Source organism: Pectinophora gossypiella, chromosome 1, assembly GCF_024362695.1.
Source record: "Pectinophora gossypiella chromosome 1, ilPecGoss1.1, whole genome shotgun sequence".
In the NCBI taxonomy this organism is placed as follows: domain Eukaryota; kingdom Metazoa; phylum Arthropoda; class Insecta; order Lepidoptera; family Gelechiidae; genus Pectinophora; species Pectinophora gossypiella.
Window position 1 is genome coordinate 17,444,823 of NC_065404.1, and position 27,853 is coordinate 17,472,675.

The 27,853-nt window shown below is 42.3% G+C and overlaps 1 protein-coding gene across 1 annotated transcript in view; it reads right to left on the bottom strand.

Annotated features, from left to right (window-relative positions):
• LOC126367529 (laminin subunit alpha-2) overlaps positions 1 to 27,853 on the bottom strand; it is a 199,271-nt gene that overhangs the window by 40,302 nt on the left and 131,116 nt on the right. The window contains exons 19-38 of the mRNA XM_050011103.1: positions 16,259 to 16,365; positions 14,034 to 14,205; positions 13,395 to 13,556; positions 12,148 to 12,332; positions 11,165 to 11,362; positions 9,586 to 9,834; positions 9,108 to 9,295; positions 8,294 to 8,441; positions 7,739 to 7,852; positions 7,330 to 7,501; positions 6,621 to 6,830; positions 5,756 to 6,264; positions 4,921 to 5,157; positions 4,462 to 4,700; positions 3,753 to 3,991; positions 3,319 to 3,487; positions 2,578 to 2,693; positions 2,071 to 2,237; positions 1,263 to 1,421; positions 470 to 624 (exon numbers count right to left, since the gene is read on the bottom strand). Of these exons, the coding sequence (XP_049867060.1) occupies positions 470 to 624; positions 1,263 to 1,421; positions 2,071 to 2,237; positions 2,578 to 2,693; positions 3,319 to 3,487; positions 3,753 to 3,991; positions 4,462 to 4,700; positions 4,921 to 5,157; positions 5,756 to 6,264; positions 6,621 to 6,830; positions 7,330 to 7,501; positions 7,739 to 7,852; positions 8,294 to 8,441; positions 9,108 to 9,295; positions 9,586 to 9,834; positions 11,165 to 11,362; positions 12,148 to 12,332; positions 13,395 to 13,556; positions 14,034 to 14,205; positions 16,259 to 16,365 (3,895 nt within the window). The remainder of the gene's footprint in view (positions 1 to 469; positions 625 to 1,262; positions 1,422 to 2,070; positions 2,238 to 2,577; positions 2,694 to 3,318; positions 3,488 to 3,752; positions 3,992 to 4,461; positions 4,701 to 4,920; positions 5,158 to 5,755; positions 6,265 to 6,620; positions 6,831 to 7,329; positions 7,502 to 7,738; positions 7,853 to 8,293; positions 8,442 to 9,107; positions 9,296 to 9,585; positions 9,835 to 11,164; positions 11,363 to 12,147; positions 12,333 to 13,394; positions 13,557 to 14,033; positions 14,206 to 16,258; positions 16,366 to 27,853) is intronic.

Sequence of the window (27,853 nt, forward strand, 5' to 3'; positions counted from 1 at the left end):
TTAACGATTACATAAATAAATAAATCTAGAAACTGTATTGCAAAGTGAGTACTGACAGTTTTCCTATAGGGAAATGAACCAAGAAATTCACGATTGAGAGCTGAACACTAATAATTAGACCATGGAAGTACGGGTTGTTCTGTGAGTTTTCGGTCTGCTTATCATCATCATCAATTTAAGAGCCACGCTCTTGTCGGTGTGGCATTTTCCATTCCAGTCTATCAAAGGCTCCCCTCCTTCTCCTCCCCGCTGAGGTTCCTTGACTTCCATATAAGACACGACGTTAACCTTTTCTTTAATCTGTTCCATGTAAGCTCTTCTTGGGAGGGGGGTTCTTCGGTCTGCTCTTCAGCCAATAATACATACCCTCAGAGACTCCCCCACACTAGCGTCTCTCGAGGGTCGTCGTCGTGCCAGCGTCTGCGCGTCGACGCCGAGGCTACGTCGCGTCACCTTCTTAATTCATTACCTTTCGACTTCCAGTCTGTAGGACGTAGGGTCCATGTCGTCGTGCGCCGGCTGCAACTCCTCAGGATGTAGGATCAGCCCCTCCCCTCCGCCGAGGTCCCATGACAGCCGCAGCTTCTTGTTCTCTACTGACAGCCTTATGTAGTTCTCTGTTTCCTAAGGCAGAAAGTTTTGTAAATAAGAACGTTGTTTTCGCACAAAACTTATAATAGTTATTACGGGAACGATCGAAGCAGATTTTGAATTTGATTATATCGCAGTGGCCACCCATGACTCAACCTGTCATGAGTCATCAAGTATGCTTAACTACTGGTGGATTGCGGCCTCCATTTAAGCAATATATCCTGTGTTTGGAGGCCCCACTCTTCCACTACAACAAATAAATTGACTGAAAACAAAGCAGAATGGGGGGTACACTTTACAGATTGCAAAAAGAAGACAAGTAAGAAGCAGACATGCAGATATAAAAGATAATCAGCACACGCAGCCCTACGATGGCTATAGGGGCTAGGGATAGGTGCTTCGTACCCCTTCGATCGACAACAAGAGGTCTGAGGTGGCTGTTCATCACTACTTATCAATTTATTTATAAAAAGCCTAAAAAACAATGCTAACTAAAAGGGCTACTACACTGTAGAAGATATTTTATATAACAAGTTTGAATACACACTTCCTCTGTTCCCTTCTACGATGTTATACCCACCGGGATCCATATTTTGGTTCTGTTGTCTACAAAACACCACATTGTACTACATGAAATGCAAGTATTAAAAAATAGACGAAATTTTTCGTACCTGCGTATCATCAAGCAGATACAGCAGCGGTCCGTCTCTAACAACGTTGTCGAAGGACAGCGCCACAGCGACGCGCGTGACGGCGGCCGCGCCCGCCGGCACGGGATATGCGCGTGCGCAGCCCACCGCGCCCGTCGCCGATGTCAGGGATACTGATATCTGGAATTGTCAATGAGTACTTCGCCGTTACTTGAGTCACGTCAGGGGCACGTCACTCGTCACGCCTTTGGCGGCACAATAATAACCCTGACACCAGGGTTTATGAGGTTGGTCATCCGCCTCACAATCCACACGATAGAAGAATGAGTACAATCATTCAATTGACTGTTTACCCTACTTTTCCAACATAAGATAAGCTCACGACCATATATCAAATTAGGGTAGTCAGAGGTACATCCATCGCAAAATGAACTATGTACGTACAACTCCTAGAGCTTTCTGTTAGACCAACACAACGTGATATGTTTAAATAAAAAAAATCTAAACTCAACTGCCTATAGTTGCGAGTTTTTTTTTTAATCGTTCCCTAGCTTGACCTTTATCTCTATCCTATTGATGGTGTAACACTATTGACTAAGGTGTCACAAGTGCACTAATGTCTGAAATACCAAAATCCTTCACAGCACCCGGGGGTAAGTGGTGGCCAAGTAGTGAACGCCATCTGAGGCACATTCTGTGTCCCTTTGGTGGTGTACAACGGAAGTTTACCGTGGAAACGTCGATAAGTGCACCCCTTTGGCCAGAAGTCCTCCCGAAAGTCCAACTTACTAGTACTCGCACCATAAAAGGCAGTCTAAAAGCAACATACCGAGTCAGCGGCATGTCGTGCGCGTGCGATCTTGTCCTTCAACGCTCTCAGCGCCGGGCTGACGCTCACGCTGGCCGCGTCGTGCTCCCGCGCCCGCGCCGCCGCCGCCGCCGCCAGCGCCTCCGCCACCTCCGCGCCGCGAACTGTGTTGCCGCGGATTTGGGACACTATGAACAAGAAAAGACATGACTTCATAACATAAGCTCACGTTTATAACGTCGTCGTTTATCAGAGGGGTAGTTAGAGGAATATTCATCGCAAGATGAACTAAGTACCCACACCTCAACATGCTTTCTGTTATACCAACGTGGCGTGGAGAGCCTTATCGCGGTCTATAATGGTCGAGCCTTAGCTCTGTGCCAAGGTATTTCTTGCAGGTACTCCCTGGCTATACAGGTTGTGAGAAGCTGCACTAATTTTAGGCGGATGCGACGTTCGACAAAAATATATTGATGTAAAAATTTAAGATTTTAAGTGTATAAAGATATTTTTGGTTTGAGTTTTTACCGTGCTCCTGTGCCGCGCCGAGTGCCGTGTCTCCATGCCTCTGCAGCTCCGCCAGCTGTCTCCGCAGGTTGTATCGCACCCGTCTTCTGAACTCACTTGCTTCGTCGTACAGCACCCTGATAACATAATTAATATTCAGCTATGAGTCAATTAAAGCGGAATTGTAGCGTACGGAGCGCCAGGGTTTCTTGCTTTGTATTCTTCTCTTGTTGTAAGAACAATGAATGACGTCACCAACGCTGGTGCCAAGGTTATTGAGCCACCAAAGACCAAGGGACCTTTGGTTAAGTTTGTAAGGACAAACTTAAGTAAATAGCAGCCAGAACCGGCTACTTAACGTGCCCTCCGAGACATGGATCATCATAGTTTCGGACAATTGAGTCGGGAAATATCATAAGCAAACTGGCGACAACAAAGTGATTTTTGTGATATGACCGGGAATCGAACCGGGGTTCCGGATTATGAGTCCATCGCTTAACCGTTGGACCACGGAGCCTGTATTAATTTCCAAAGAAATTCGTTCACTAGATCCACAAATAAGTGCAGAACGTAGTAATGACAATTCGTAAATTGCGAATGGTCCGTATGAGCACGATAGTCGCTTTTAAAATTCTATAGACACGATTTTTGTGGTGTCAAGGCATATTAGTTGCGAGTGGGATAATAGACGCGACCTATTAATTCGATATTACGTCTGATTAATTGTCTGATGATGAAATTTTTAATTCCGATTCAACAAACCTAGTAGTAGCAAACACTCGATCAGCCTGTTCGTTAGCGGTGGCCAGTATACCAGCGACGTCGGCGCGAGGGCGGAGGCCTAGGTCGCGCTCCTGCCAGCCCAGGCCACGAAGCACCACGCTTACTAAGTCGGCGCCGCGGCGGAGATGCTCTAGTTGGGTTCTTAGCTCTGCGGGGAGAGATCCTTGTTAAATTGATTGAAAAGTACTACTTGACAACTCAGTCAAATGACATTCTTTTTATGGAATGCTAAAACGAAAATGTTCTATGGAATTTATATGAAAATACGACTGTGAGAGTCATCAACAAAAGCGGTCAAACATCGTACTCATTGTTACTAATAATTATGCAAAATTAAAATTATAAACAATAAAAGAACATTTTGGAAAAATAAAATATTTAATATAGTTTCAACTTTAGAGTTGCACTCTCACCTTCAGCCCTAGCCAATACAGCAGCTCCACGCCTCTTCAAATCCTCAGAAGCAGCCTTAGTAACTTCAGCAGTGTTTGTCATGGGGACAGGTCCTCGCGCCATCTTCATTGCGGTGTGGGCAGCGATGGCGGCGGAGTTAGCTGCTGCGGAGGCGTTCTTGACAGTATCAGCTACTTCAGACCACGCTCGCGCTGCTGTCACACCTGCTGAGGCTAAAGCGCGAGTGCCGGCGAATAGGCTGTGGATTGAAGAAACATAATGGTTTTTGTTGTTCATTCCTTAGAGCCGTGGTAGCCTAGTTAGGAGAACGCTTGATTCTCACATTGACGTCAGAGGTTCGAATCTTTGGGTGGTATTAATAAACTAATCTCAGCTGAGACTGCCCTCAAGGTCGTGCTCAAGTCCCTGTTTTATATGAGAACTGTCACATTGACATGATCTTGAGGGCAGTCTCGAATCTGAGTTTAGTTTATTAATACCACCCTTAGCACGGTTGCGAATTCATGTTTAGATCAGTTTATCACGGTGCTCAGCGGTGAAGGAAAATATTGTAAGGAAACTCACATCCCCGAGAAATTTATGATTGAAGGTCAAAGTTGGAAAGGTGTCAGACACCTATCTACTCTAGTTGGATGAATATCCTTTCTGATTTATCTCTTAGAATTCGCTGTTAGATATCGGAAACAAAAAATTGTACATCTTTCTCACCTTTTATACTCCTTAGCCTTTTCCCCCAGCTTGGCAACATGCTTCTCCACCGCCGTCAAATACTTCTGCCTGTAGTTCGGCGTCAGGTTGTACAGGATTCCTTCTTTCTCCTCGGCAGCTAAGGTTAGAGCTACCAGCTCTGCTGTCAAAGCTGGGAACCTTCGAGCTAAGTTACTCGCTCGCAGGAGTGAGAGTCTCGTATCCTCGGTTAGGTTGTGGGGTGAAAGAGTTGTTATGTCCTGTTGGTAAAGAAGGAGTGTTATCAAATAGTAGTGAGTAGTGGTCAAAAAAGTATTGGAGAATTACTGACAGCTTCTTAAAGAATTGAATTTGAAATGGAAGATTGTTATATTTTTTTATATTTATCTGTGTGCAATAAAGTGCTTTGAATTGAATTGAAGATTTTTAAGATCTTTTAATAAGGTTCAAATTGAATTGTAATCCCACTAGTTTTCTTACCTCCAAAACAAGTCGACATCTCAACGCGGTATCTCTAACCACGCTCAAGCGCGGCCTGACTCTAACAGCTAGTGCGGCGACTGTATCCCCCGCCGCCCAGACAACGTCACCCAGTCGCGCGAGGTCCTCCGCCTTGCCTTCCCACTGCTCCAACTCGCGACGCAACTTATGTAGCCGCCTGTATGAGTCTTCGAGGCGGTACTTGCGTTCTTGGACTGATGTCATTTGGAGATTTGCCTGTGTGGAAGAAGCGCTTTTTTGAAAAATCACATTGGAATGAGATTTTTGTTTACAAAACCTCACAATAGACAAGCTAGTTTTAATCTTCTCTTCTTCTATCGTGTGGGCTGTAAGGAGACTTACCAACCTCATCAACCCTGGTGTCAGGGTTATTATTGAGCCCCCAAAGGCCCCTGGCATGGCTCATGTAACGATTACTCCCTTACACCCGTAAGTAGTAACCGGGATCAACAGCTAGTTTTCATCATCATCATCAATTTAAGAGCCACGCTCTTGTCGGTGTAGCATTTTCCATACTACTTTTTAGGGAAAAATAGGGCAGTAGTTTCCCTCTTGCCTTCCGCCCTACGGCTAGTTTTAATGTAGGCAAAAATATGCGGCCTCAATTTGTACCTGAATTGAAATGAATCATCACATCAGAATGTGAATTTTCAAAATGGCGCTTACGTGGTTTTCACTATAAGGCTACGATTTATAAAATGGCCGCTTCAGTCAGTGGTCTAGTTAGAGCGTTGGGCTTATGACAATAGAGGTTCGGGGTATAGTGCTAGTTTTCAAGAATTGCTATATTGATTCAACCACGAACTACACTTACCGAATCAGAAACATCGTTGGCCCCAGCAATGTAGTCAATCAGCTTGATATCTTTAATATGCCTTAGCAGATGCCTTGCTTCTTTCAACGCTCTGTGAGCACTAAGATGTCTTTCACCTCTCGCGAAATCATCCAGCGCTCCTACTTGCTCTCCCAAAACCCTTTTCTGCTTCAGAATCTCTTCAAGACCACTCATACTTTCCAAACTTAACGACTGAGCTTCTTTCTCCCTTCTAGAAGCTTCGGCTTTCAACCTATTGGCTTCTGTAAATACTTCATGCTCGTTTCTTTCTAAGTCTTCAAGTAAAGGACGTAAATTTCTGGAGTGTTCCATCTTGTTTCTCAAGGTTTGGAACGAGGTTTGTAAGACGGTGGTGTTGTGGGCGAATTCTAGTAGAGCAGGGAATGGTTTTGGTATTCTGCCGAGCTCGTTGAGGTCGGCGCGACGGTGGAGGTCGGTAGTCAAGTCTTCGATTGAGTCTAGCAGGGTCTGTGTACAGTTGTCGCATGCTGGAAACATTGAAATGCCATTGAGAGTTATGTAAAAGAACAATATTCTAATGTCATAGAGTAGTAGCTCCATTTATTCTTTGTTTTTAGGGTTATGAACCACAAAAGGAAAAACGGAACCCTTATAGGATCGCTTTGTTGTCCGTTTGTTAAGACCCTTTTTCTCGGGAATTTCGAGAACGAGTTGAGGTATCAAATTGAAATTAACATGTAATTCTTATGTTTGCGGTCCCTTGAAGCTGAAAAAAGCTTCTAAATCAACGTTATCCAAAGAGGTAAACCCTATGTTCTATTCTAACATTTTGACTGTTCGTAAGGACTTTGGATCATAGACATAAACTAACTCCAGTACTTACGTTTACACCCCTCCTCATCGATATAAGTCCGTCTGGCGACACATTGGTCGCACTTCATCCCAGTAGCGAACGGTCGACATCTACAGCGCCCTCTGTTATCGCAATGCGGAGACATGGCGCCGCGAACATCGCACGCGCACGGCACGCAACTACCGTCTGAGCTGCGTACGTAACTTTGTGCACAGGACTCGCATTCTCTACCGGCATAGCCTGGAAGAACACGTGTGTAAGAAATCTCCAAATAAAGCCCAAGAAATCCAAATAAAGGAAAGCAAATGCATACTAATGTACTCGTAGTATATAATGTTATTTTCTTGTCTGATTGTGCAATTAAGAATTTTGTATTGTGTATGCGTCCGATCTTCATCTTCTATCCTGTGGCTTATGAGGTGGATTAGCAACCTCATCAACCCTGGTGTCGGGATTAGAATGCGTCAAATTACTAGTAATTAATTAATATTGGATGCTCCTATTATTCGACTGAGAAATCGCACAGTTACAGAAGTAAGTAATCAACAAAGATTGAGGGTTGCACCAGCAGTTCATCGGTGCTATACTTGATGAATTGAAACATTCGGTGATGTGAAGAGTCTTCACATAGAAGCTTCATCTGTTGCGTTTGATATAAGTACAGTAAACTACCACGCGTCACGACGTGTCTCTAAAATCGAGGCTTATCATTCTTGACACAAATCCGACCAGAACTTACCAGGTTTACAAAGGCACTGCAGCCGGTTGCCGCTCATGACGCACGCGGAGGCGAAGTTCCTCGCTCGGGAGGGACAGGGGCAGGCCTGGCACCCTCCCGGCGCATCGGGAGCGCCATGGTAACCCTCTGCGCATACGCCACAACGCGGCCCGCCCGTGCCTTGCGTACAGTTCTGAGGTGGAAAGTATGTGTTATGGATTTGGGGGTTTGAAATAGCTATATTGCAACAATTCATCTAAGAAAGCAATATCTTTATTTACGCTACCATTGAAGACTTTCTCAAGCTCCATTCGAGAAACGTGCGTTGGAGAACTGCGACCAGGGCTATCAGTCTTCACCTTCGAGCAGCAGCAAGGTCACGCTGTAACCAAGCCGATAAGCTACTCTTGGGTATGATTTAAAAACTCACCAAGCAATCCCCAGTAACAGCATCGCACTCAACAGCTCGTCCATTGCAGCGACACGGCTGCGCTTCTCCCTCGAGGTTGATAACGATTGTGCCAGCGACGTCGCTCAGGTGGACCTTACAATGCAATGCAAATGCACTTTGAGCACAAAAAGAAACATACTCTCAGCCTAATAGGTCCCAAAGCTGTGCACAGGCCTCAATCATCTGGAAGGGGTATGGAGCATACCAACGGTTAAACCTACATTCCGAATCACGGAAGCATCTTTCAGTGACCAATCAAATCTGACCTGGATTTCCAGATCGTTATAACCGCTAGATCTCGTTGATCGTTATAATCTAGGTATTTTTTAAATACTCTAGCGCTCTGTGTCTTGCAGCTGCTTTTCCTTAGCTATACAGGTTCAGTAGTTATAGGCGGATGAGACGTTCTACAAAAATAATTATATTATTATACCTATTTAAAAATTGACAATTCAATGTGTATGTTACCTAATGAATAAAGATATTTTTGAATTTCAGTTTTTGATCAGAAAAGGAAAATATAGCAAGGCATACCTTCTGCGGCGGGATCCAGAACCCGACAGCGGGGTGCTGGCACGAGCCAGCGGAGTAGCCGCGAGGACAGTCACACATCTCCACGCCGAGAGCTGGCTCCGAGCGACTCAGACCTGGGATGGCCGTGTCCAGGGAGACGTTGAGAAGTCTAGAGGAAAATTCATTTATTTTATTGCTTTACACTCACTGACTCATTCCAACTCGTGACTAGCGAGGTACTAAAATTTTGAATGAATGAATGAATGAGTTTTTATTCGCATAACAATTACAGAAATTGTGTTCGAAATACTGAAATAGTAAAATAATTAGTTTAACAAAGCGAACCTCAATTATGGAAAATAAACGAATTCAACATAATATTTGTTAATTAAGTATCGTAAAAATTTAAAAGAATAAAAATAAAATAAAACAAGATAAGTAGTGTCGTTAAAATTATAAGTCACATTACCATAACATTACGCATATGGTATACGAAAAAAAAATGGCCGTAAGTACAACATAGCAAAGAAATTATCAATCACATATTTAGTCCACCACAATCTCTATCTCCAATAAATTCATGAACATTTACTGAATTACATAAATAAAATGCTTAAACGTTACACATACAATTAATCAAACCTAACTCTTCCAACGCACCACAACGTGGCAACACCCCCAAAAGGCTGGCAACATTATCCCGCTGCACCGCGAAACTTATTTGTTGGATGAAAAAACTGCCAGCCTTCGGATCACCACTTTCCTCGTCAAGGCGAATTGTGTCGTCCTTTTAAAAAAGAAGAAGAACAAAACACCGCACCGCCGAGAAACTCACAATGCATGGACATGTTCATCATAAGTGGGCGCCCTGGTGGTGACCCTCAGCATAACGCGGTCCAGTTGCTGTAGCGCCAGCATGAGCGCGCCCCGCGACGCGCCGGCGCCGCCCGCGCGTCGCGTGCGCACGCGCCACAGGGACTCTTGCAGCCGGGCCACGTGCGTGCCGTTGATGGGGGGCACGCGCTGGAAACACGTTCAGAATGTAACATCATCACTAATTTAAGAGTCACGTTCTTGTCGGTGGGCGGAAGGCAAGAAGGAAACCACTGCCCTATTTTTCCCTAAAAAGTAGCATGGAGATTGCTACACAGACAAAAGCGTGGCTCTTAAATTAGTGATGATGCTCTTATCGGTGTAGCATTCTCGGTGTAGAACTCCATAGGCTCGAGATATGGATATGACATAGTAAGTATTTTTCTTCTATTTTTTCTTCTTACTTTTGTGATATGTGAAATACTTATAGTGCTACTAACCTCATGATAATCCAATACAATATGCCTTCCATACAGCCTGACAAGTGGAAACTTTGCTCTGGTTTCTATCGGTAACTCTTGCCCCCCCTCTTCTTCTACCTTGAACCTCAGAGCTCCTCCATATGACGTCACTCGGTCTCCCAGGAAGCGTTTGTCCAACTCCATGTACACCGGGACTGGAGGCCAGGGTAGAGAAATGGTGACGTCTGGAGAGTGAGTGTGGATTGATAGAAGGGAATCTTGGTCCATCTGCGGGAATTAATGAAATAATGTGAATGTTTCCGCTAGTCTGTGTTTGCTAGTCCGTCGCTGGATACGGTTTGGACAACATGATTTGTTTATTTATTAACACTTAAAACTAAATATACAATTTACCAATTCCTGCTCGATCGAATCAGAAATGAGGAGATCCGCAGGAGAACTAAAGTCACCGACATAGCTCGGAGAATTGCAAAGCTGAAGTGGAAGTGGGCAGGGCACATAGCGAGGAGAACCGATGGTCGATGGGGCGGAAACATTCTAGAATGGCGACCACGTGTCGGACGACGCTTAGTGGGTAGGCCCGCTACGTGGATCGACGATCTAGTGAATGTCGCGGGAAGCCGCTGGATGTGGGCAGCGCAGTACCGATCGTCGTGGAGATCGGGAGGCCTATGCCCAGCAGTGGGCGTCGTACGGCTGATTATGACCATTGAGAGCTAGAGCCTTATTGCTCATTGCTTATTGCTTTTTGCTCTAGTAACATGTATATGTTAGAACACGAGTAGAGTAGGGCACTCTGATCCCAAGGTAACAGGGACCTTTGTGAAGGACGCATAGCGCCAGTTAAACGATGGCTCACTGTCACAGATAACTTTTATTGGATGTTCTCTGTACGGAGTTCGACACAAGAATGGTACAACTCGTGCGGCTCGCCGTCTTATAAGGGCTGTCCCCACTACCGTACCTCGCACGTGTGTCGTAAACAAGTGTTGTTTGTTTGCTAGCCGCTCGTGTTATTTACAGTTAATATGATATTCAAATGTTCAATATTTCACTGTCGCGCTATCATTTATCTAATAGGAATAGATACACAACACACACACATACATAGCTATATCACATGTGCATCGCAATCATCATCATAGCGTTATGCCGTGTTCACAGGGTCCGTTTACCTAACCTGAAGATTTGACAGGTCCGATTTTTAGAAGCCTGTCTGTCCTTCCAACCCGCGGGGGGGAAATCAGCCCAATAAAGGATTACTGTGGGGACTGTGGGTTTCTTCACAATGTTTTCCTTCACCGCAGAGCACGTGATAATAATTTATGATCCAAACATGAACTCAAAAACAAAATCCAAAATTATTGGTTTAGGCCTATGGGATTTGAACCTGCTACCTCAAATTGAGAGTCAAGCGGTCTACCAACTGGGCTATAAATAAGTGTATCGCAATAATTAACTAAATTATCAATTAATAACAAGACTCAAGCCAGGACTGATTGTCTGCATGATTAGTTAGAAATGCTTCAATGTGGCCTTTTTAACCTCCTATGTCATCTAGTCAGCGTGTACTTCTAACATGAACCACCCAACTCACCGAAGTAACGCTCTCCCCCAGAAGCAAGGTGACATGCGTGGGCGCATGCGCGTGGAGCGCGGCTCTGGTGACGGCAGCCTGCGTGCAGTGCGCCGTACGACCGAAGCAGAAGCACGCCGTGCAGCCGGTCGGGCTCGCCGCGGAGAGGCCAAACGTGCCTTCCAAGCAACGGTCACATTTGTCGCCTACTACGTTCTCCTGTGGGTGGAATATTTCTGGTTAATAACGACTTTGTCAGACTGTCCTTTGTTTGGTAAGGACTTTGCAGGCTGGAATCACCTGATTGTCCGAAAAGGTAAGTGATTCCGCGCTTCAGAGGGCACGTTAAGCCGTTGGTTCCGGCTATCATCTGTAAAAACACCTCCAACAACTCACAATGGAGCAGCGTGGTGGAGTATGCTCCATACCCCCTCTGGTTGATTGGGGGGAAAGCTGTGCCTAGCAGTGTGACATAATAGGCTGTTTATGTTTAACATATTTTAAGAAGAATAGTGCAGTTGGGGGGAAGGGGTGTTTAAAAAGGAATATTCATCTAATCATCATCCCGATAAGTAATAGCAATATTGCTATTTGGCATTTGTTAACATTGCGCACTTACTTTCATATATGCAAATGTCAAATTTGTGGGAGACACGGCTTCCGTGCCTCACTTAGCAGGGTCCACAGAATACCAGCGTCGTGGCTCGCGCCGCGGCTTATGCTGAGTGAGGCCCTTTTATAAAGGACACCACCACCATCGTTGACCAGTCCATACACTCGATTGTTTGTGTTTCTTGTGTATGTTGTTGTTTTTTATTTTTTATTATGTGTTTGATTGTAAGTTATGTGTTACTCCGTGTTTTTATTGTATATTTGTTGTTTGTTTTATATTTGTTGCTGTGGTGTCCCTTTATAATAAACGTTTCTTTCTTTCTTTCTTTCTTTAAATTGCGTTTTTGGACGAATTGCTTCGATGTGACCTTTTTAACTCCCCAGGACTGTACCTTGCACGAACACCGTCCCAGACTATCGCACGGGCAGGACCCATTCTGACAGTCTCTGCTACCAGCTACCGAACAGTCACAAAGCCGGCACCGCGGTCCGAAGTACCCCGGGGCACACTCGCTGCACTCCGCGCCTGCCCAGCCCGCTCTGCACTTGCACTCGCCGGTGCGAGGATCACAAGTATCTGAAGAGTAAAAAAACATGGTCATGGGTTTCGCTTGAAGCCTTCATGCTTATCATCATCAATATAAGAGCCACGCTCTTGTGAGGCAGCATTTTTCATGCTACTTTTTTAGTGAAAAATAGGGCAGTGGTTTCTCTTCATGCTTATAAGTAGGTATAATAAATGCAGCTAGCTAGTGTCTCAGAATGTTTCAGGATGCCTGTAACTTGTATAAGTAGACATTGAGTGATGCTTTGCCCGGATCAATTAACCAACTCAAACCTATGTGATGGGTTAGTGTTGGAATATATGTTTAGATATATTTTGTAGAATAATAAACTTCAGCATAATGCAACGTTAAACGCATCTGTCATTGTCAATCTGACATTGACATCTACTTGCTCTCTTGCTCCTTGCATTGTATGGCCGCAGGTTGTAATTCATGTTAGAGAATTAAAATCCGAATTAATCATAAATAACTTTTTTGTTTGGCTCATAACCCATCAGAAATCAACTAAAACGTTTCTGCATGAACACTCAGATACTTCGCCGCCACTCATTATCCCGTTTTTCACAAGGTCCGCGTACCTAATCTGAAGATTTGATAGGTCCGATTTTTACAGAAGCGACTGCCTGTCTGACCTTCCAGCCCGCGAAGGGAAACCAGCCCAATACAGGTCACATACCTCCAAATGCATTTTTGGGGAATGTGGGTTTCCTCACGATGTTTTCATCGAATTGGTATGCGAACTATTTGTGACTTCCAAAAAATCATGCATCAAGTTTTTTTTTGGAATGCCGCTACCAACCTCTTCAAAGAGGGGGTGAACTTTTATATGTGACTTTTCGCAGTTTTCAAAGTAGGAAGCTTAAAAATGGTACATAAAGAAAAGGGCTATTGGAGTAGCGTGGTGGAGTATGCTCCATACCCCCTCCGGTTGATTCAGGGGAGGCCTGTGCCCAGCACTGGGACGTATATAGGCTGTTTATGTTATGTTATATAAAGAAAAGGGAACCGTGTTATCCGGAATTTAATACGAGCGAAGCCGCGGGCGAAAGCTAGTTTTATATAAAGCCACTTACTGGATACAGCGCCGGGTCCACACCGACACGGCATACACCCGCCCACACCAGCGTAATATCCCGTCGCACATTGTCTGCATCCAGGCCCATGCGAGCGAGCGGGACAGACACATCGGCCCGTCTCCGGAGAACACACCTTCCCGTCTGTGCAGACTGGACATGCTGTTGAGAAGACAATATAAAGTTGATATAAAGTAATTTAACCGGATTCTAAGCGAAAGAATGCGTCAGGAAGCCAATGTGCTGCATCGAAGGTGAAATTATGTCCGTGTCCGTGCTCTAGGTAGCCAGAAAATCCATAACAAAATGTTAGATTTCGTTCTTTACTAGTCAAGAGACGTGCACAACAGTTAACAACCAAAAATAATAAAATACAAAGAAAGGAGTGTAATTTTTTACCTCAAGAGCATCCTTAAATTTCTTACAAACTCCCAGCTCTAACAACAACTTTCGCTTTATATACCGCTCACTATACTATACGTAGTAATATTCTTTATTCTATGCTTGGGGCTCAGCTTTTATCATATAAATAATGTTGATATGCCATCCACTCGACGAAGGATCAGTTGACAGAAGTCCTTCCTTTATGATGGTCATTTATTTTTAACAGCAATAAAGTGTTGAATAAAAAATACTCACGTAAGCACCCAGCGGCCCCGAACCCGTAATACCCAGCAAGACACACGTCGCAGTGAGTGCCGCCGACGCCCGGTGCGCAAGCGCACGCGCCGCTCACGGGGTCGCACGCCGCGGCCCCCGCACCGCACGAGCAGCGTCGGCACCCGCCCAGGTGCAGGCCCCAGTAGCCTTCCTGGAAAGGAAAGAGCAAGATACATTCAGTTCTCACTAAGGTGGCAATCCAACCCACGTGATAAGTGATAACACTTAAGTACTACTGTTTTCTTTTTAATTCTGTTACTCTACTAAAGACATGGCCTTGACTTCTTCACAAACCTTTCCGTTTCGCCCAATAAAGGCGAAATGGGCAGTAATTGTAAAACTCCTAATTACATGACTGTAACCATTTATAAGTAAAACACTAGAATTAAGTATATTCAAAAAAATATAAAAAAATAATAATAACAATAATATAAAAAAAAACAAACGAGCATAGACTTAATATAATAAGGAGCAATTAATTAAGTAAGTAAACTAACAAAATTATTGTAAACTAACAAAGGTGCGGACCACTGTGTCTGCAGACTGTAGTGCAGAGGGGGTTTTAGTGGGCGCGAGTCCCACATAACCCAGTCGTTCGAGCGACTGGGTATGCATAAGGCATCTCCCCCTATATAAAAAAAAAAACTCCTAATTTAAAAATTTAAAAAGACAAATTGATGTTCAGTCGGAAGCTTTTGCCACTTTTCCCGACACTGGTGCTAATTTCTGTAAATACCATCTAATTTTATTTTAGGTTATATCTGTCATTTTCTTATCCGCCGAAAAGGAAAGGGACGGGTAATCGACAAGCATAAAATTTATGGAACACACGTCAATTTTAAGCACAAATCTAAAACAACCGTCTAAAAATTCGCCCGGGTTATTCATTTATTTACTCATTCTTCCTAAAATTAAGAGCTGTCAATCATTCGTCCCTTTCCTTTTCGGCGGATAAGAAAATGACAGGTATAACTTAAAGTAAAATTAAGAGATGTCTGCAGGAATCGGGGCCAATGGGTGACCGAGTAAGGCTGCGTTTCCATTTATAATTCATAACCAATAAAAATGGTATTACAGTTTGCAGATGGTCAGCATTTAACATTTGATCTACATTTTTAGCATTTAGGTCTAAATTGATGCGGAGCTGTGCGGAGATGAGCGGAGATGTGCAGAAATCGACCAATCACTGTGAGGGAGAGAGTGACAGAGCGTCTTCGTTTTTCACTCTCTCGAACGCTGTGATTGGTCAAATCCACACATCTCCGCTCTTCTCTGCCCATCTCCGCGTCAGTGGAAACCCGGCCTTAGAGGAAGCAAATATAATAAACCGAATACTTATATAGGACACCTATTATACTTAAGTATCTCTGTTTAGTGATGTTAATGGTGCCATTATTCGTAAATGTTCCTGAGACATTTGAGGAAACCCATTCCCTGACACCAGCTCGTAAAGATTTTATCGCTTCTTACCAAAAGGTTATTTGCTTAGAAGACATATAACTACCAAGTTTTGCAGGTACTTAAATGTGTTTTACTCTAAACGACTATAAGTAGGTGTGTCATTTTATAACTTTAACATTAGAAGCATCTGTGGTCTAGTGGTTGAGCGTTCGGCTCACGATCCGGAGGTCCACGGTTCGAATCTCTCATGAAAACACTTTGTGATCTCTTTATGTTTCTAGTTTGATTTCTTATAAAAAGTTAAGTTTTTATAAAAATATATGTTATTTATATTTTTTTAAACAGCCTATATACGTCCCACTGACGGGCACAGGCCTCCCCTCAATCAACCGGAGGGGGTATGGAGCATACTCCACCATGCTGCTCCACTGCGAGTTACTGGAGGTGTTTTACGGCTAATAGCCGGGACCAACGGCTTAACGTGCCCTCTGAAGCAGGGAATCGATCATCTTACTTTTTCGGACAATCAGGTGATTCAAGTCCTTACCAAACAAAGGACAGTCTCACAAAGTGATTTCGACAACGTCCCCATCGGGAATCGAACCCGGACCTCCAGATCGTGAGCCTAACGCTCTAACCACTAGACCACGGAGGCTGTTAAAAATAAATAATGTATATATGACTTACAATTTAAGAAAAAGGACAATACAGAGTTTTTGTACTGTATTGTAATAATAACCCTGACACCAGAGTTGCTGAGATTGGTAATCCACCTCACAGACCACATGATGATGATGAGTTACCTCGCAAGTATCGCAGGCTCTCCCAGTGACATGCTGCTTACACCGGCATTGCCCGGTACGGATGTCACAAGCATTCGACTCCGCTCCTAATGATGAGCAGTTACATCCTGGAACAAGGAGAATGGAAAGTTAGGAATAAAAAAAAAATCAGAAGATAAAGTTGATAATGCCCCTGATTCCTGCATACACCTCTTACTTTTATTTTTTTTTTAAGTTATACCTGTCATACATTGTTTTAGGTTTACGCGGTCTTCTTCTTCTTCTATCGAGTGCGTTGTGAGGTGGAGTACCAACCTCATCAACCCTGGTGTCAGGGTTACTATTGAGCCGCTAAAGGCCCCTGACATGGCTCATGTAACGACTACTTACTTACATCAGTAAGTAGTAACCGGGACCAACGGCTTAACGTGCCTTCCGAAGCACGGATCATCTTACTTTTTGGACAATCAGGTGATTAGCCTGTCATGTCCTAACCAAAATAGGAATCACAAAGTGATTTTTGTGATATGTCCCCACCGGGATTCGAATCCGGAGATCGTGAGCCCAACGCTCAACCACTGAACCACGGAGGCCGCCAATATAATAAAATCACTGATATTGCTTGTTCTCTCATTAGCAAATCGATAAAACTTGTCGGACACCTTTTATGTTTAATACAAAGATAAAAGAGTGGACCCATTAGTCCGCTCGCCGTTGGTTATTCGTACAACATACAATTTGCTAATATTTCCATAAGATAACCAAGAATTGGCGACAATTTGTAAACTAATCGATATCAGCGAAGTGGTTATCTTAAGTATACAAAGGCAAAATTAGAACGGCCATTTTTGAATCGGACAATCAGGTGATTCAAGCCTGAAAAGTCCTTACCAAACAAAGGACTGTCTCACAAAGTGATTTCGACAATGCCCCATCGGGAATCGAACCCGGACCTCCAGATCGTGAGCCTAACGCTCTAACCACTAGACCACGGAGGCTGTTAACTGATTTGACTAGTTGGAAACTAGCCTGTTGATATCATGTGGTTTCCAGGATGTGTGATTTAAACATCCTGGACATGGGACTTAAACATAGCCGGCGAGGTACTCCTCGTGTGTATCTACTATATATATATACGCCTCTGCCTACCCTGTCAAGGATACGAGCGTGATGAAATCTCATCATATTGCGATATAAACATTATAGACACGACCTAGGTAAGTAAAGATAATGACATAGTGCGGGGTAAGTGGTCGCCATAACAGGCTATAAACTCTCATAACACTAAAAGTTCTATTCTGTCGCTTCTAAGAAAAAGCAACCGGTACACGGTAAAAATAAGTCTTCTTTACCCACACACGTAACATCACGCCTATTTCTTACAGGGATGGGCAGGCAAAAATGTTAAATTGACCTTCAACAAGTTTATCCAGTTGAATAAATGATTATGATTTCCGTAATCCGAAAATAATGTTTCTTTCTTTCATTCTGATTTCTGACTTCATCCGTCGCAAGATGAACTAAGTACCCACACATCACCGAGCTTTCTGTTAGGCCAACGTGATGGGTGGTGAGCCGTATCGCCGTTTTTAATGGTCGAGCCAAGAGTGTTAGTGAAAACTGCACTTAAGATAAATTAATAACATATTGGTGCAAGTCCGCTACCGGGATTCAAACTGGCGCTCCCTAAATGAGAAGCAAGCCGGTGTACCACAGCACTACAGCTCAACTGGGCACCCTCAGGCCTGTTGTCTTAAATTGTATATCAGATGAGAGCCCTCAGCGCTCTACATTTGTCCGGCCAAGTAGTTGATGCAATTTGTGGCAAATCTACAATCTCTCTCTATTTAAGAGCTGCGCTCTTATCGGTGGAGTATTCGCCATTCCTCTCTTCTTCCCGCCAAAACCTTCACCTCCTGATACGACACGACCTGAACCTTTCTCTTTTATTTGTTTCATAAATGTTCTCCTAGGTCTACCCATTCCTCTCTTCCCTTAATTTTTTCCTTCTATGATGTTTGTTATAAATGAATCGTGTCGTATCAGGTGGCCAATCATATTTCCTCTCCGGTTCTCTATAGTCTTCATTATGGTTCTCTTTTCTTCAACTCTTTCCAGCACTTTTTTATTTGACACCATTTCAGTCCAGCTTATACCCTCCATCCTTCGCCAACATCACATCTCAAACGCTTTCAACCTCTCTCTGTCTCTCTGTGTCATAGTCCACGTTTCACTTCCATAGAGTGCAATGCTCCAAATGTATGATTTAATAAACCGTTTACCTACAATAAGTAACGTCAAAAAAAAAAACAGGACCACAGGTACGGAACAAAACGTCTGAAAGCAAAATTAGCACGTTCACAACGCGTTGTTATTAAAATTATTAAAACAATTGCAATATCAAATGCACCTGCAGCCTGCAACAACGGTCATTGTTTGGCTACCTACGGACTGTATTGGGAGGTGTAGGGTTACTAACATAATATTAGGTTTTAGTCGTAGTTGGCGTAATGACTTGGACGCATGCCGGAGGGACTGGCCGGAATACGCAAAGGACCGCGAAAAATGGAAAGAGGAAGGGGAGGCCTTTGGCCAGCAGTGGGATCTTGTAGGGTAGATAAGATTAGTCGTAGTTACGGCCTCCGTGGCCCAGTGCGCGTTGTGCTCACGATCCGGTGGGCCCGAGTTCGAATCGCGGCGGGGACAAATCACAAAAATCACTTTGTGATCCCTAGTTTGGTTAGGAGATTACAGGCTGATCACCTGATTGTCCAAAACTAAGATAATCCGTGCTTAGGATGGCACGTTAAGCCGTTGGTCCCGGTAATTACTGATGTAAGTACGTAGTCGTTACATGAGTCATGTCAGAGGCCTATGGCGGCTCAGTAACTATAACCCTGACACCAGAGTTGATGCGTTTGGTAATCCACCTCACAACCCACACGATAGAAGAGATAGATTGGAAATCATCTGGCGTTTAATCTATTATAATACAACATATAAACAACATATTTGATTTGATTTGATATACATAATTTCTTTTTTCTTGATTATGCACACATTTAAGTATCATTATAATTTAAATGTGTGTATAATCAAGAAAGTTGCTAGTTACTCCAGTAAAGATAATGGTCATGACTTTATGTATGGACAATCGCAGTCCACTTTCGTTTTGCCATACAACATCAATAAAAACGTATAAAGTTGAAAGATAAAAGCCGTAGAATCATACATATTTATGAACATTTTATAAAGCTATAGCGGTGCCAATTCCAAACTAATGGATTTCATACAAATTGAGCATTATATGAGGTATAAAACTTTTATTGTTAGTTCTTTGATTGCTATATTTAAATGCGTTTTCTGATGGTTCTACTAAAATGGCTCAACTTATGCGTGCAGGTATAAACAGTAAGACAGGTAATATACCCATGTAGATATTGGTGGGTAGTTTACAATTTTTTCGAAGGCGAGGTTTGACCGCTATGTATGTATGTATGTACTTATGCACGTCTGTTCCATCCTAACTTCTGTATTTTACTATTTTTTCGAAGGCGAGGTTTCTATGCTGTTCTGCGCTTCTATGCTGTTCTGGGACCAAATAAAAAACATAGAACACGGTCAGCTGCTTCTCTTCCCGGGCATGTCGTAAAAACCGACAGAGGGATTGTGTCCTCTAACATGATGGACTAATGTTATGGGCGATAGGCTGATCCCTTATCACCATAAGGTTCATCATATCCATCTTTGGACTTCGTATCAACAGTGGCTGCAAGTTGTCTTTGATTACTTGTGGCTCTGCCCACCCCATTATGGATTACGGGCGTGAGTTTATGTATGTATGTATGTATGTATGTATGTTTGACCGCTATGTATGTATGTACGCATGCACGTCTGTTCCAACCTAACTTCTAAACTACCTGTCAGAATTTAACAAATGAGGTGTCATTAGAAGCATCTTAATTGTCCGGTGGTTATAGGCTACGTGACGTCACGCTAAATTCAACATGGCGCCCTCTAGAGGACAAAAAGAAATTCAAATATTTTTGTGTTGGGTATCAAATGAAAGGGCTTAATTTGAACATTTCAAATATGTACTAGGTTTCAATCAATCAATCAATCAATAATACTTTATTGCACAAGAACATACATAAAGGACATAAACATACGAATAAAACATAAGCACAATAGGCGGCCTTATTGCTAAACAGCAATTTCTGCCAGGCAACCTTAGGGTGAAAGAAGATTATTCATTGGGGCACGGGCTGGTGCAATAAACATATAATGATACCAACAGGTACCAATAGGTTTCATCTGCGGGTTTAGATATATGGTGTGAAGGATCTGATCTGTCAGTTAATAAATTTTGGTGTGAGATAGAGTGGAGTGGTGTAGAGTCAGTGTCATCGTAAAATTCGATTTTATGAGTTCGAATTCATATTTGGATCATAGATAATTGTTATCATGTGGTGACCAAGATTAGTGCCCGGTGAATGGAGATAATCTCGCCCCCTATTACATGGGACTAATACATATAGCAGCCTCCGTGGTCTAGTGGTTAGAGCGTTAGGCTCACGATCTGGAGGTCCGGGTTCGATTCCCGATGGGGAATTTGTCGAAATCACTTTGTGAGACTGTCCTTTGTTTGGTAAGGACTTTTCAGGCTTGAATCACCTGATTGTCCGAAAAAGTAAGATGATTCCGTGCTTCGGAGGGCACGTTAAGCCGTTGGTCCCGGCTATTAGCCGTAAAAACACGTCCACCAACCCGCAGTGGAGCAGCGTGGTGGAGTATGCTCCATACCCCCTCCGGTTGATTGAGGGGAGGCCTGTGCCCAGCAGTGGGACGTATATAGGCAGTTTATGTATGTTTATGTAATACATATAGCTGGCGAGGAGCGGGTGTTTAGTTAAAACTATACTCCTCTGCCTACCCCTTCAGCGACACAGGCGTAATTTTATCTTATGTTAATATGTTGTAGAGTCATCACTAATTTAAGAGCCACGCTCTTATCGGTGTAGCATTCTCCATTCTTGTCTATCAAAGACCAATTCCAAATTTAATGTTGTAGAGTATACTCTCCCACATAACTCAAAGTGGTCCTCAATTGTTCGGCCAAGTAGTGAGTGCCAATCGAGGCGAATCTACAATAAGTCACGACAAAAAATAACAAATATAAGTTTATGTTATGCAGAAAGCTAATCCAGCACAGGCATAAACTAATCATAGTCGATTTTGTTTTTGAATTCATGTTTGGATCATAAATGATTATCACGTGCTCAGCGGTGAAGGAAAATGTCGTGAGGAAACCCACGAGAAATTCATTTTCGGAAGTATATGACCTAACCTGTAACGGGTTGGTTTTCCCTTCGCGGGTTGGAAGGTCAGACAGGCAGTTGCTTCTGTAAAAAACCGGACCTGTCAAATCTTCAGGTTAGGTAAGCGGACCCTGTGAAAAACGGGATAATGCTAGGGAGATAATGTTATGCAGAAAGCTAATCTAAGTTCTTTGATGAAATAAACTGCGCACGCGCCTATATAGGTCGGCGGTGCATCGCCTGTCTGTCTGTCTGACACGAACAGACAGGCAGGCAGTGATTATTGTATCGGGAGCAGTCATTGGTATACAACTACTAGGCAGTGGTATATCAATGGGAGCAGTGTTATAATCGGCGGACGCGAGTACGTTAGACTGAATTTGTTTATATTAATATTATTATTAGCAATACTACGATGCGCAAAGATCATCACGCACTGGGTACCACAGGACGGACACCGTAGACGTGGTAGACCCCGGAAACGATGGCGCGATGATCTCGACGGTTATCGAAAAGACGATAGAGCTCGCACAGAACCGGGATACTTGGAAAGATATGGGGGAGGCCTTTGCTCAGCAGTGGGATCATACAGGCTAAGAATAATAATAATAATTAGCAATACTTAAAGCGCACCCCTGATGCCGGGCAGCAGCGGTATCAGTACTGGTTAGAGGTTGAGGAAATGGATTCTGGTAGGGCTCTAGCTGGAACATCACCGATTGAGAAATTGGTCGGTGTACTGCGGAACGGAAGGCGATTGGGGCAACCATCGTTCTACACGCCCTATCTATGGAGTATTGAAGGCGATTACTCCACCGACAAGAGCGCAGCTCTTAAATAAAGAGAGAGAGCAATACTTATAGCTAACACGTCAAGGAGGGACTTTCCAATCAGCGTTCGTGTCTGTCTGACATGAACAGGAGGCCTGTGCCTAGCAATGGGACGTACAAGTATACAGGGTGTTAGTGACATCGTAACGAATACTCAGGGGGATGATTCAGACCATGATTCTGAGTTAATATCAAGTGGAATTTTTCGTCGCAAAATTCATAATTTTTTTAGGTTTTTTAAAATTATTTTCAATTCTATAATTTTGCGATGAAAAATTCCACTTGATATTAACTCAGAATAATCCGCTGAATTATCCCCTTCAGTATTCGTACGATGTCACTTACACCCCACACAAGTACATACGGTAGCCATACAAGTAGGTATGGGTGTTCGTGACACCGTAACGAATACTGAGGGGGATGGTTTAGACCATGATTCTGTGTTGATATCAAGTGGAATTTTCAGTCTGAATATTCCTGAAAATTTTTGTGTTTTTTTTATTACACTTCTCATCAAAAAAATCGAAACACTTCCGTTTTCATTGTTTCTGTCCGAATTTAACACAAAAAAGAATTCATACGATGAAAAAAAATACATAAATGTATAGCTGGCAGTTTGGCCATTACAGTAATAAGCGAAAATTCTAAATCCAAAATTAGAATTTCATTTGTTTATCTTATAAACGAAATGAATCACTGTTTTGAGACAAATGTGTGTTTAGGGTTGGAGTACATTTAGCGTTTAAAAACTAAAAATTGGCGCCTATCCTTAAACTTTTTGTTTTTTATTTCAATACTGTGACTTTGGGACGTCTGAAAAAAGGTTTTTTTTCTAAAACGTATGGATACTTCGCCCACAGAAGCCGCCCAAGTTGTGGCATTGCTGGATTCTGGCCTTAGTCAGCGTGTTGTGGCTGCAAGACTGCATCTAAGCCTGTCATCTGTTCATAGAGTCTATAAACGTTATCGGGAGACTGGTTTGTTCACGCGCCGTTCAGGATCTGGCAGGAATCGGGTCACTTCTGAGCGAGATGATCGATTTATTGTAACAACTTCTTTAAGAAATCGACGCCTTAACGCTTTTCAACTGCAGCAGCGGCTTCGTGTTGTACGAAGGGTGGCTGTAAGTGACTCTACAATTAGAAGAAGGTTGAAGGATCGTGGACTGGTACCGCATAAGCCAGCAAATGGGCCGAAATTAACTGCAGACCATCGAAGAGCGCGCCTTAACTTTGCACGTGAGCACCTAAATTGGTCATACCTACAGTGGAGCAAAGTTCTCTTTTCTGATGAGTGTAAAATTATGCTGTATGGTAACGACGGAAGGAACAAGGTCTACAGAAGAGACGGAGAACGCTATGCACAATGCTGCATTGAAGAAAAGGTCAGCTATGGTGGCGGTTCGTGGACGGTTTGGGGAGGAATCAGCGCCGACGGTAAGACAGAGCTTGCTTTCGTGTCTGGGCCACGTCTGCCTGCACTAAACTGTCATCGGTACGTCGAAGAGTGTCTCGAGCCTCATGTGATGCCCTATGCACATTTTATTGGCAACGGCTTCATATTCATGCACGACAATGCTAGGGCTCACACCGCGGGCGTCGTACGAGATTATCTTAACGAAGTCGATATCTCTATTATGGAATGGCCAGCAAGAAGCCCGGACATGAATCCCATTGAACATCTGTGGGATGAATTAAAGAGACGAATTCGAGCAAGAGATCCTGCCCCAGAAACACTTAGCCAGCTGCAAGATGCAATCCAAGAGGAATGGGACAATATACCACAGCATGTGATCGTGACTCTCATCCGATCGATGAAGAACCGTATGGAATCAGTAATTAGAGCTCGGGGAGGGAATACAAGTTATTAAATAAACGTTTTTTAGCTTTTTTTTTCATTTACGTGTGTTGTTTTATCCATTTCCTTTATACTCCATACGGAATAAAAATGACACATTTAACAAAATACGAAACCTATGAAAAATTCATTTAAATTTAGAACATTAACATTAAGATTTGATAAGCTCATATTACTCACTATTAAACGACATTTAACATTTATTCCTAAATGTACACATTTTTCTGATAATCCTGACAAAACGTAAACTTGCAAGGTGTTTCGATTTTTTTGATGAGAAGTTCAATTCCATACTTTTGCGACGGAAAATTCTACTTGATATCATCTCACCTCACGGCCTCAATCACCCCTCAAAGTTTTCGTTACGATGTCACTAATACCCTGTATAGGCTGTTTATGTTGTGTTTTATGAAATATATTTAGGAAAAAAAAGAGAAATTAAACAGTTTCTCAGACTTTAGTGTACCATAAGTACACTGTTCTACCCAGTCACCAACTGTCAGTTTTCCCCAAGAGACAGTAGGACAACAGTCGCCCCATTTGTCACGAACACACCTAGCTTGCAGCCACAGATCATTACGTCACGATCGCGTCGTAAATCACTCGTGCGCATGTCAGTATATTTGCCAATACATAATCTGTGGTAAGCCGTGATTTACTCGAGTCCTGTTTATTTAATGTTGTGTGATGAAAACTTAATGGTTTATTTATATTTGATTGCTTATAGGTAATGTACTGTTTCGTTCATTTGTTGAAGTTATAGTATAAACAATTTTTGGTACATACATACTTACAAAAAAAAATAGGGTAGTTTCCAACTAGTCAAATCAGTCACTTTTACTAAACGTCAGAACACGAAATTACTATGGAATTTGTATGAAAATGCAACCTGTGGCGTCATAAATTCAAAATCTTTATTTTCAGACTATTGTCCATAGATGTTAGTAACATAGTACTTAATCCTAATGTTAGTAGACTAATATTTATTTATGAAATCAAATGAAGTATATAAATTAGAGTCGTCTAGCGGGAGGAGGTATGTGTGCGTGTAGTCGCAACCATCGCGCCATCAATGGCGACTCCTAGCGGTCCGCCCACACACCATAGAAAACCGTGACAAAATATCGCACTTATTATTACATTTTTCTTTTTTCATAAATAATTTAAATAGAAAAAATAAAACTTTTATTGCCACCTTTAGGTCTGTCTTTATTTAGCAATCAGAATTTCATAATTTATCCTTGACCTAGGAAATTACCCAATTACGTGTATAAAATGTTTATTAGGTATTTTCGTTTTACTTATGTAAACTTTTTCGATCTTTGTGGTTGATGTATACGTATCAACCGAGGCATGCATATGTATAGACGTCCTAAGTTCGATTCTCGGTCCAGTTGGAAACTAAACTTTTCTCTTTTAAAATTTAGATGTTTTCTACCCATCCACAGTAGACCACAGTGGTGAAGTATGTTCCGTACCACCTCTGATCGGTTTGAGGATAGTAAAATATATTTTGTGTTATATCTCTATCGGGATTCAAACCGAACTCCGGATCGTAAGCCAAACGCTCAACCACTCAGCCACGGAGGCTGTTACAATTTTCTATTAATACAAATGTAAGCTACCAACTAGTTAAAACCAGAATTAATGCTTGTCATTGTTAGTAAAATGAACAGTAACCAAACTAGCTAAGTACCCAAATATATTCTAAGCCTAGGACATAATGTCTAATGAATCTAGACTGGAAATTGCTCAGAACAATTTATTAACGCTAACTTGGTAACTAACTCGTACATTCTCATTGTTACGATAGGTGCACAGAGCACGGAATCATCTCGCTGGAACGCTACTAGACCCGGTTGTAACTATATCCTGTAGGTGTATATTTTTTATAGTATAATGCCTGTGTATCTAGCCTATCATTATGAGGGTTGGAGTCACAAGTCATCGCAGAAGACAACTGAATTGATATTTAAAATATTACATAAGTATAAGATATTCCCGCTTAGTAAAATATTTGAAAAAATTTTATTACTGCAATTACTTCAACATTTCAATTTAAACAATTTAATGTCTAATAAACAATTTGGTTTCACAAAGGGTCGCTCAACAACCGATGCTGGTGTTGAGTTAATAAATCATGTTTTTCAGGCTTGGGAGGAGTCCAAAGATGCTATTGGTGTCTTTTGTGACCTTTCCAAAGCCTTCGATTGCGTTTTTCATGATATATTGATCGCGAAACTTCGTCACTATGGAATAACAGATAATGCCATCGCTCTTTTGGAGTCGTACCTTAGTGGCCGCGTTCAGAGGGTTGATGTGCATGGCTCCAGATCGTGTGGATCTAACGTCACTATAGGCGTCCCGCAGGGCTCAATTCTAGGTCCATTTCTATTCCTAGTTTACATAAACGACCTACCTAGTCTTGTAAAACATGAGGTGGTGCTGTTTGCAGATGATACCTCCTTACTTTTTAAAGTAAAGAGACTACAAGATTCCTTTGACGATGTAAACAACGCCATTTCAGAGGTAGTGGATTGGTTTACTGTAAACAACCTGATACTTAATGAAAATAAAACAAAATATGTTTATTTTACGTTATCGAATGTTAGTAGGCCGCTCGATTCTGTTATTGTAAAAAATAAGGAATTGGACCTCACGGATACTGCTGTATTTTTGGGGATTACTTTGGACGCTAAGCTGCAATGGAGTCCTCATATTGATAAGTTGTCCAAAAGGCTCAGCTCAGCAGCATTCGCGGTCAAAAAAATTCGTTTAATAACCGATGTAGAAACCGCGCGATTAGTTTATTTTGCCTACTTCCACAGTCTAACGTCGTACGGCATCATGCTGTGGGGTCATGCTGCAGATATGAACAGCATTTTTGTTCTGCAAAAGCGAGCCATTCGAGCGATTTACAAATTGGGACCCAAGATGTCACTTAGAAATAAATTTAAAGAAATTAATATTTTAACTTTGGCATCACAATATATCTTTGAAAATTTAATATAAGTATGTAAAAAAACATATAGGATTATTTGCAAAAAATAGCGATCGGCACATTGTTAATACCAGGAATAAAAATAAACTTGCTTTACAAGTCAGTCGATTACATAAAATTACTAAATCTTTTAAGGGGCAATGTATACGTTTTTACAATAAGATTCCCATTGACATTCAGAATTTGCCTTTCAACTGTTTTAAGACAGTAGTTAAACAAAAACTTTACAAAAAAGGTTATTATAAAGTTAGTGATTATTTAGAAGATATGAATGCATGGGATTAACTGTCTGAGAACTGATATTAGGCAGCTAAATTACTCAATTGTATACCAATATTTTATGTTTATTTTTATTTTTTAAAGAACGTCTAGGGCCCTGTGCCGAGGTTTTTCTTGCAGCTTCTTTTCCCCGGCTATACAGGTTGTGAGAAGCTGCAGTAGTTTTAGGCGGATGAGACGTTCGTTATGTAAAAATTGACGATTCAAAGTGTAACTATGTTACCTACTGAATAAAGATATTTTTGAATTTGAATTTGAATTTGTATTTTGTTGTTTTGTCCAATTCAAACTGTAACTTAAATTTATGTTTTGGCTCTTGACTTTAACTGCC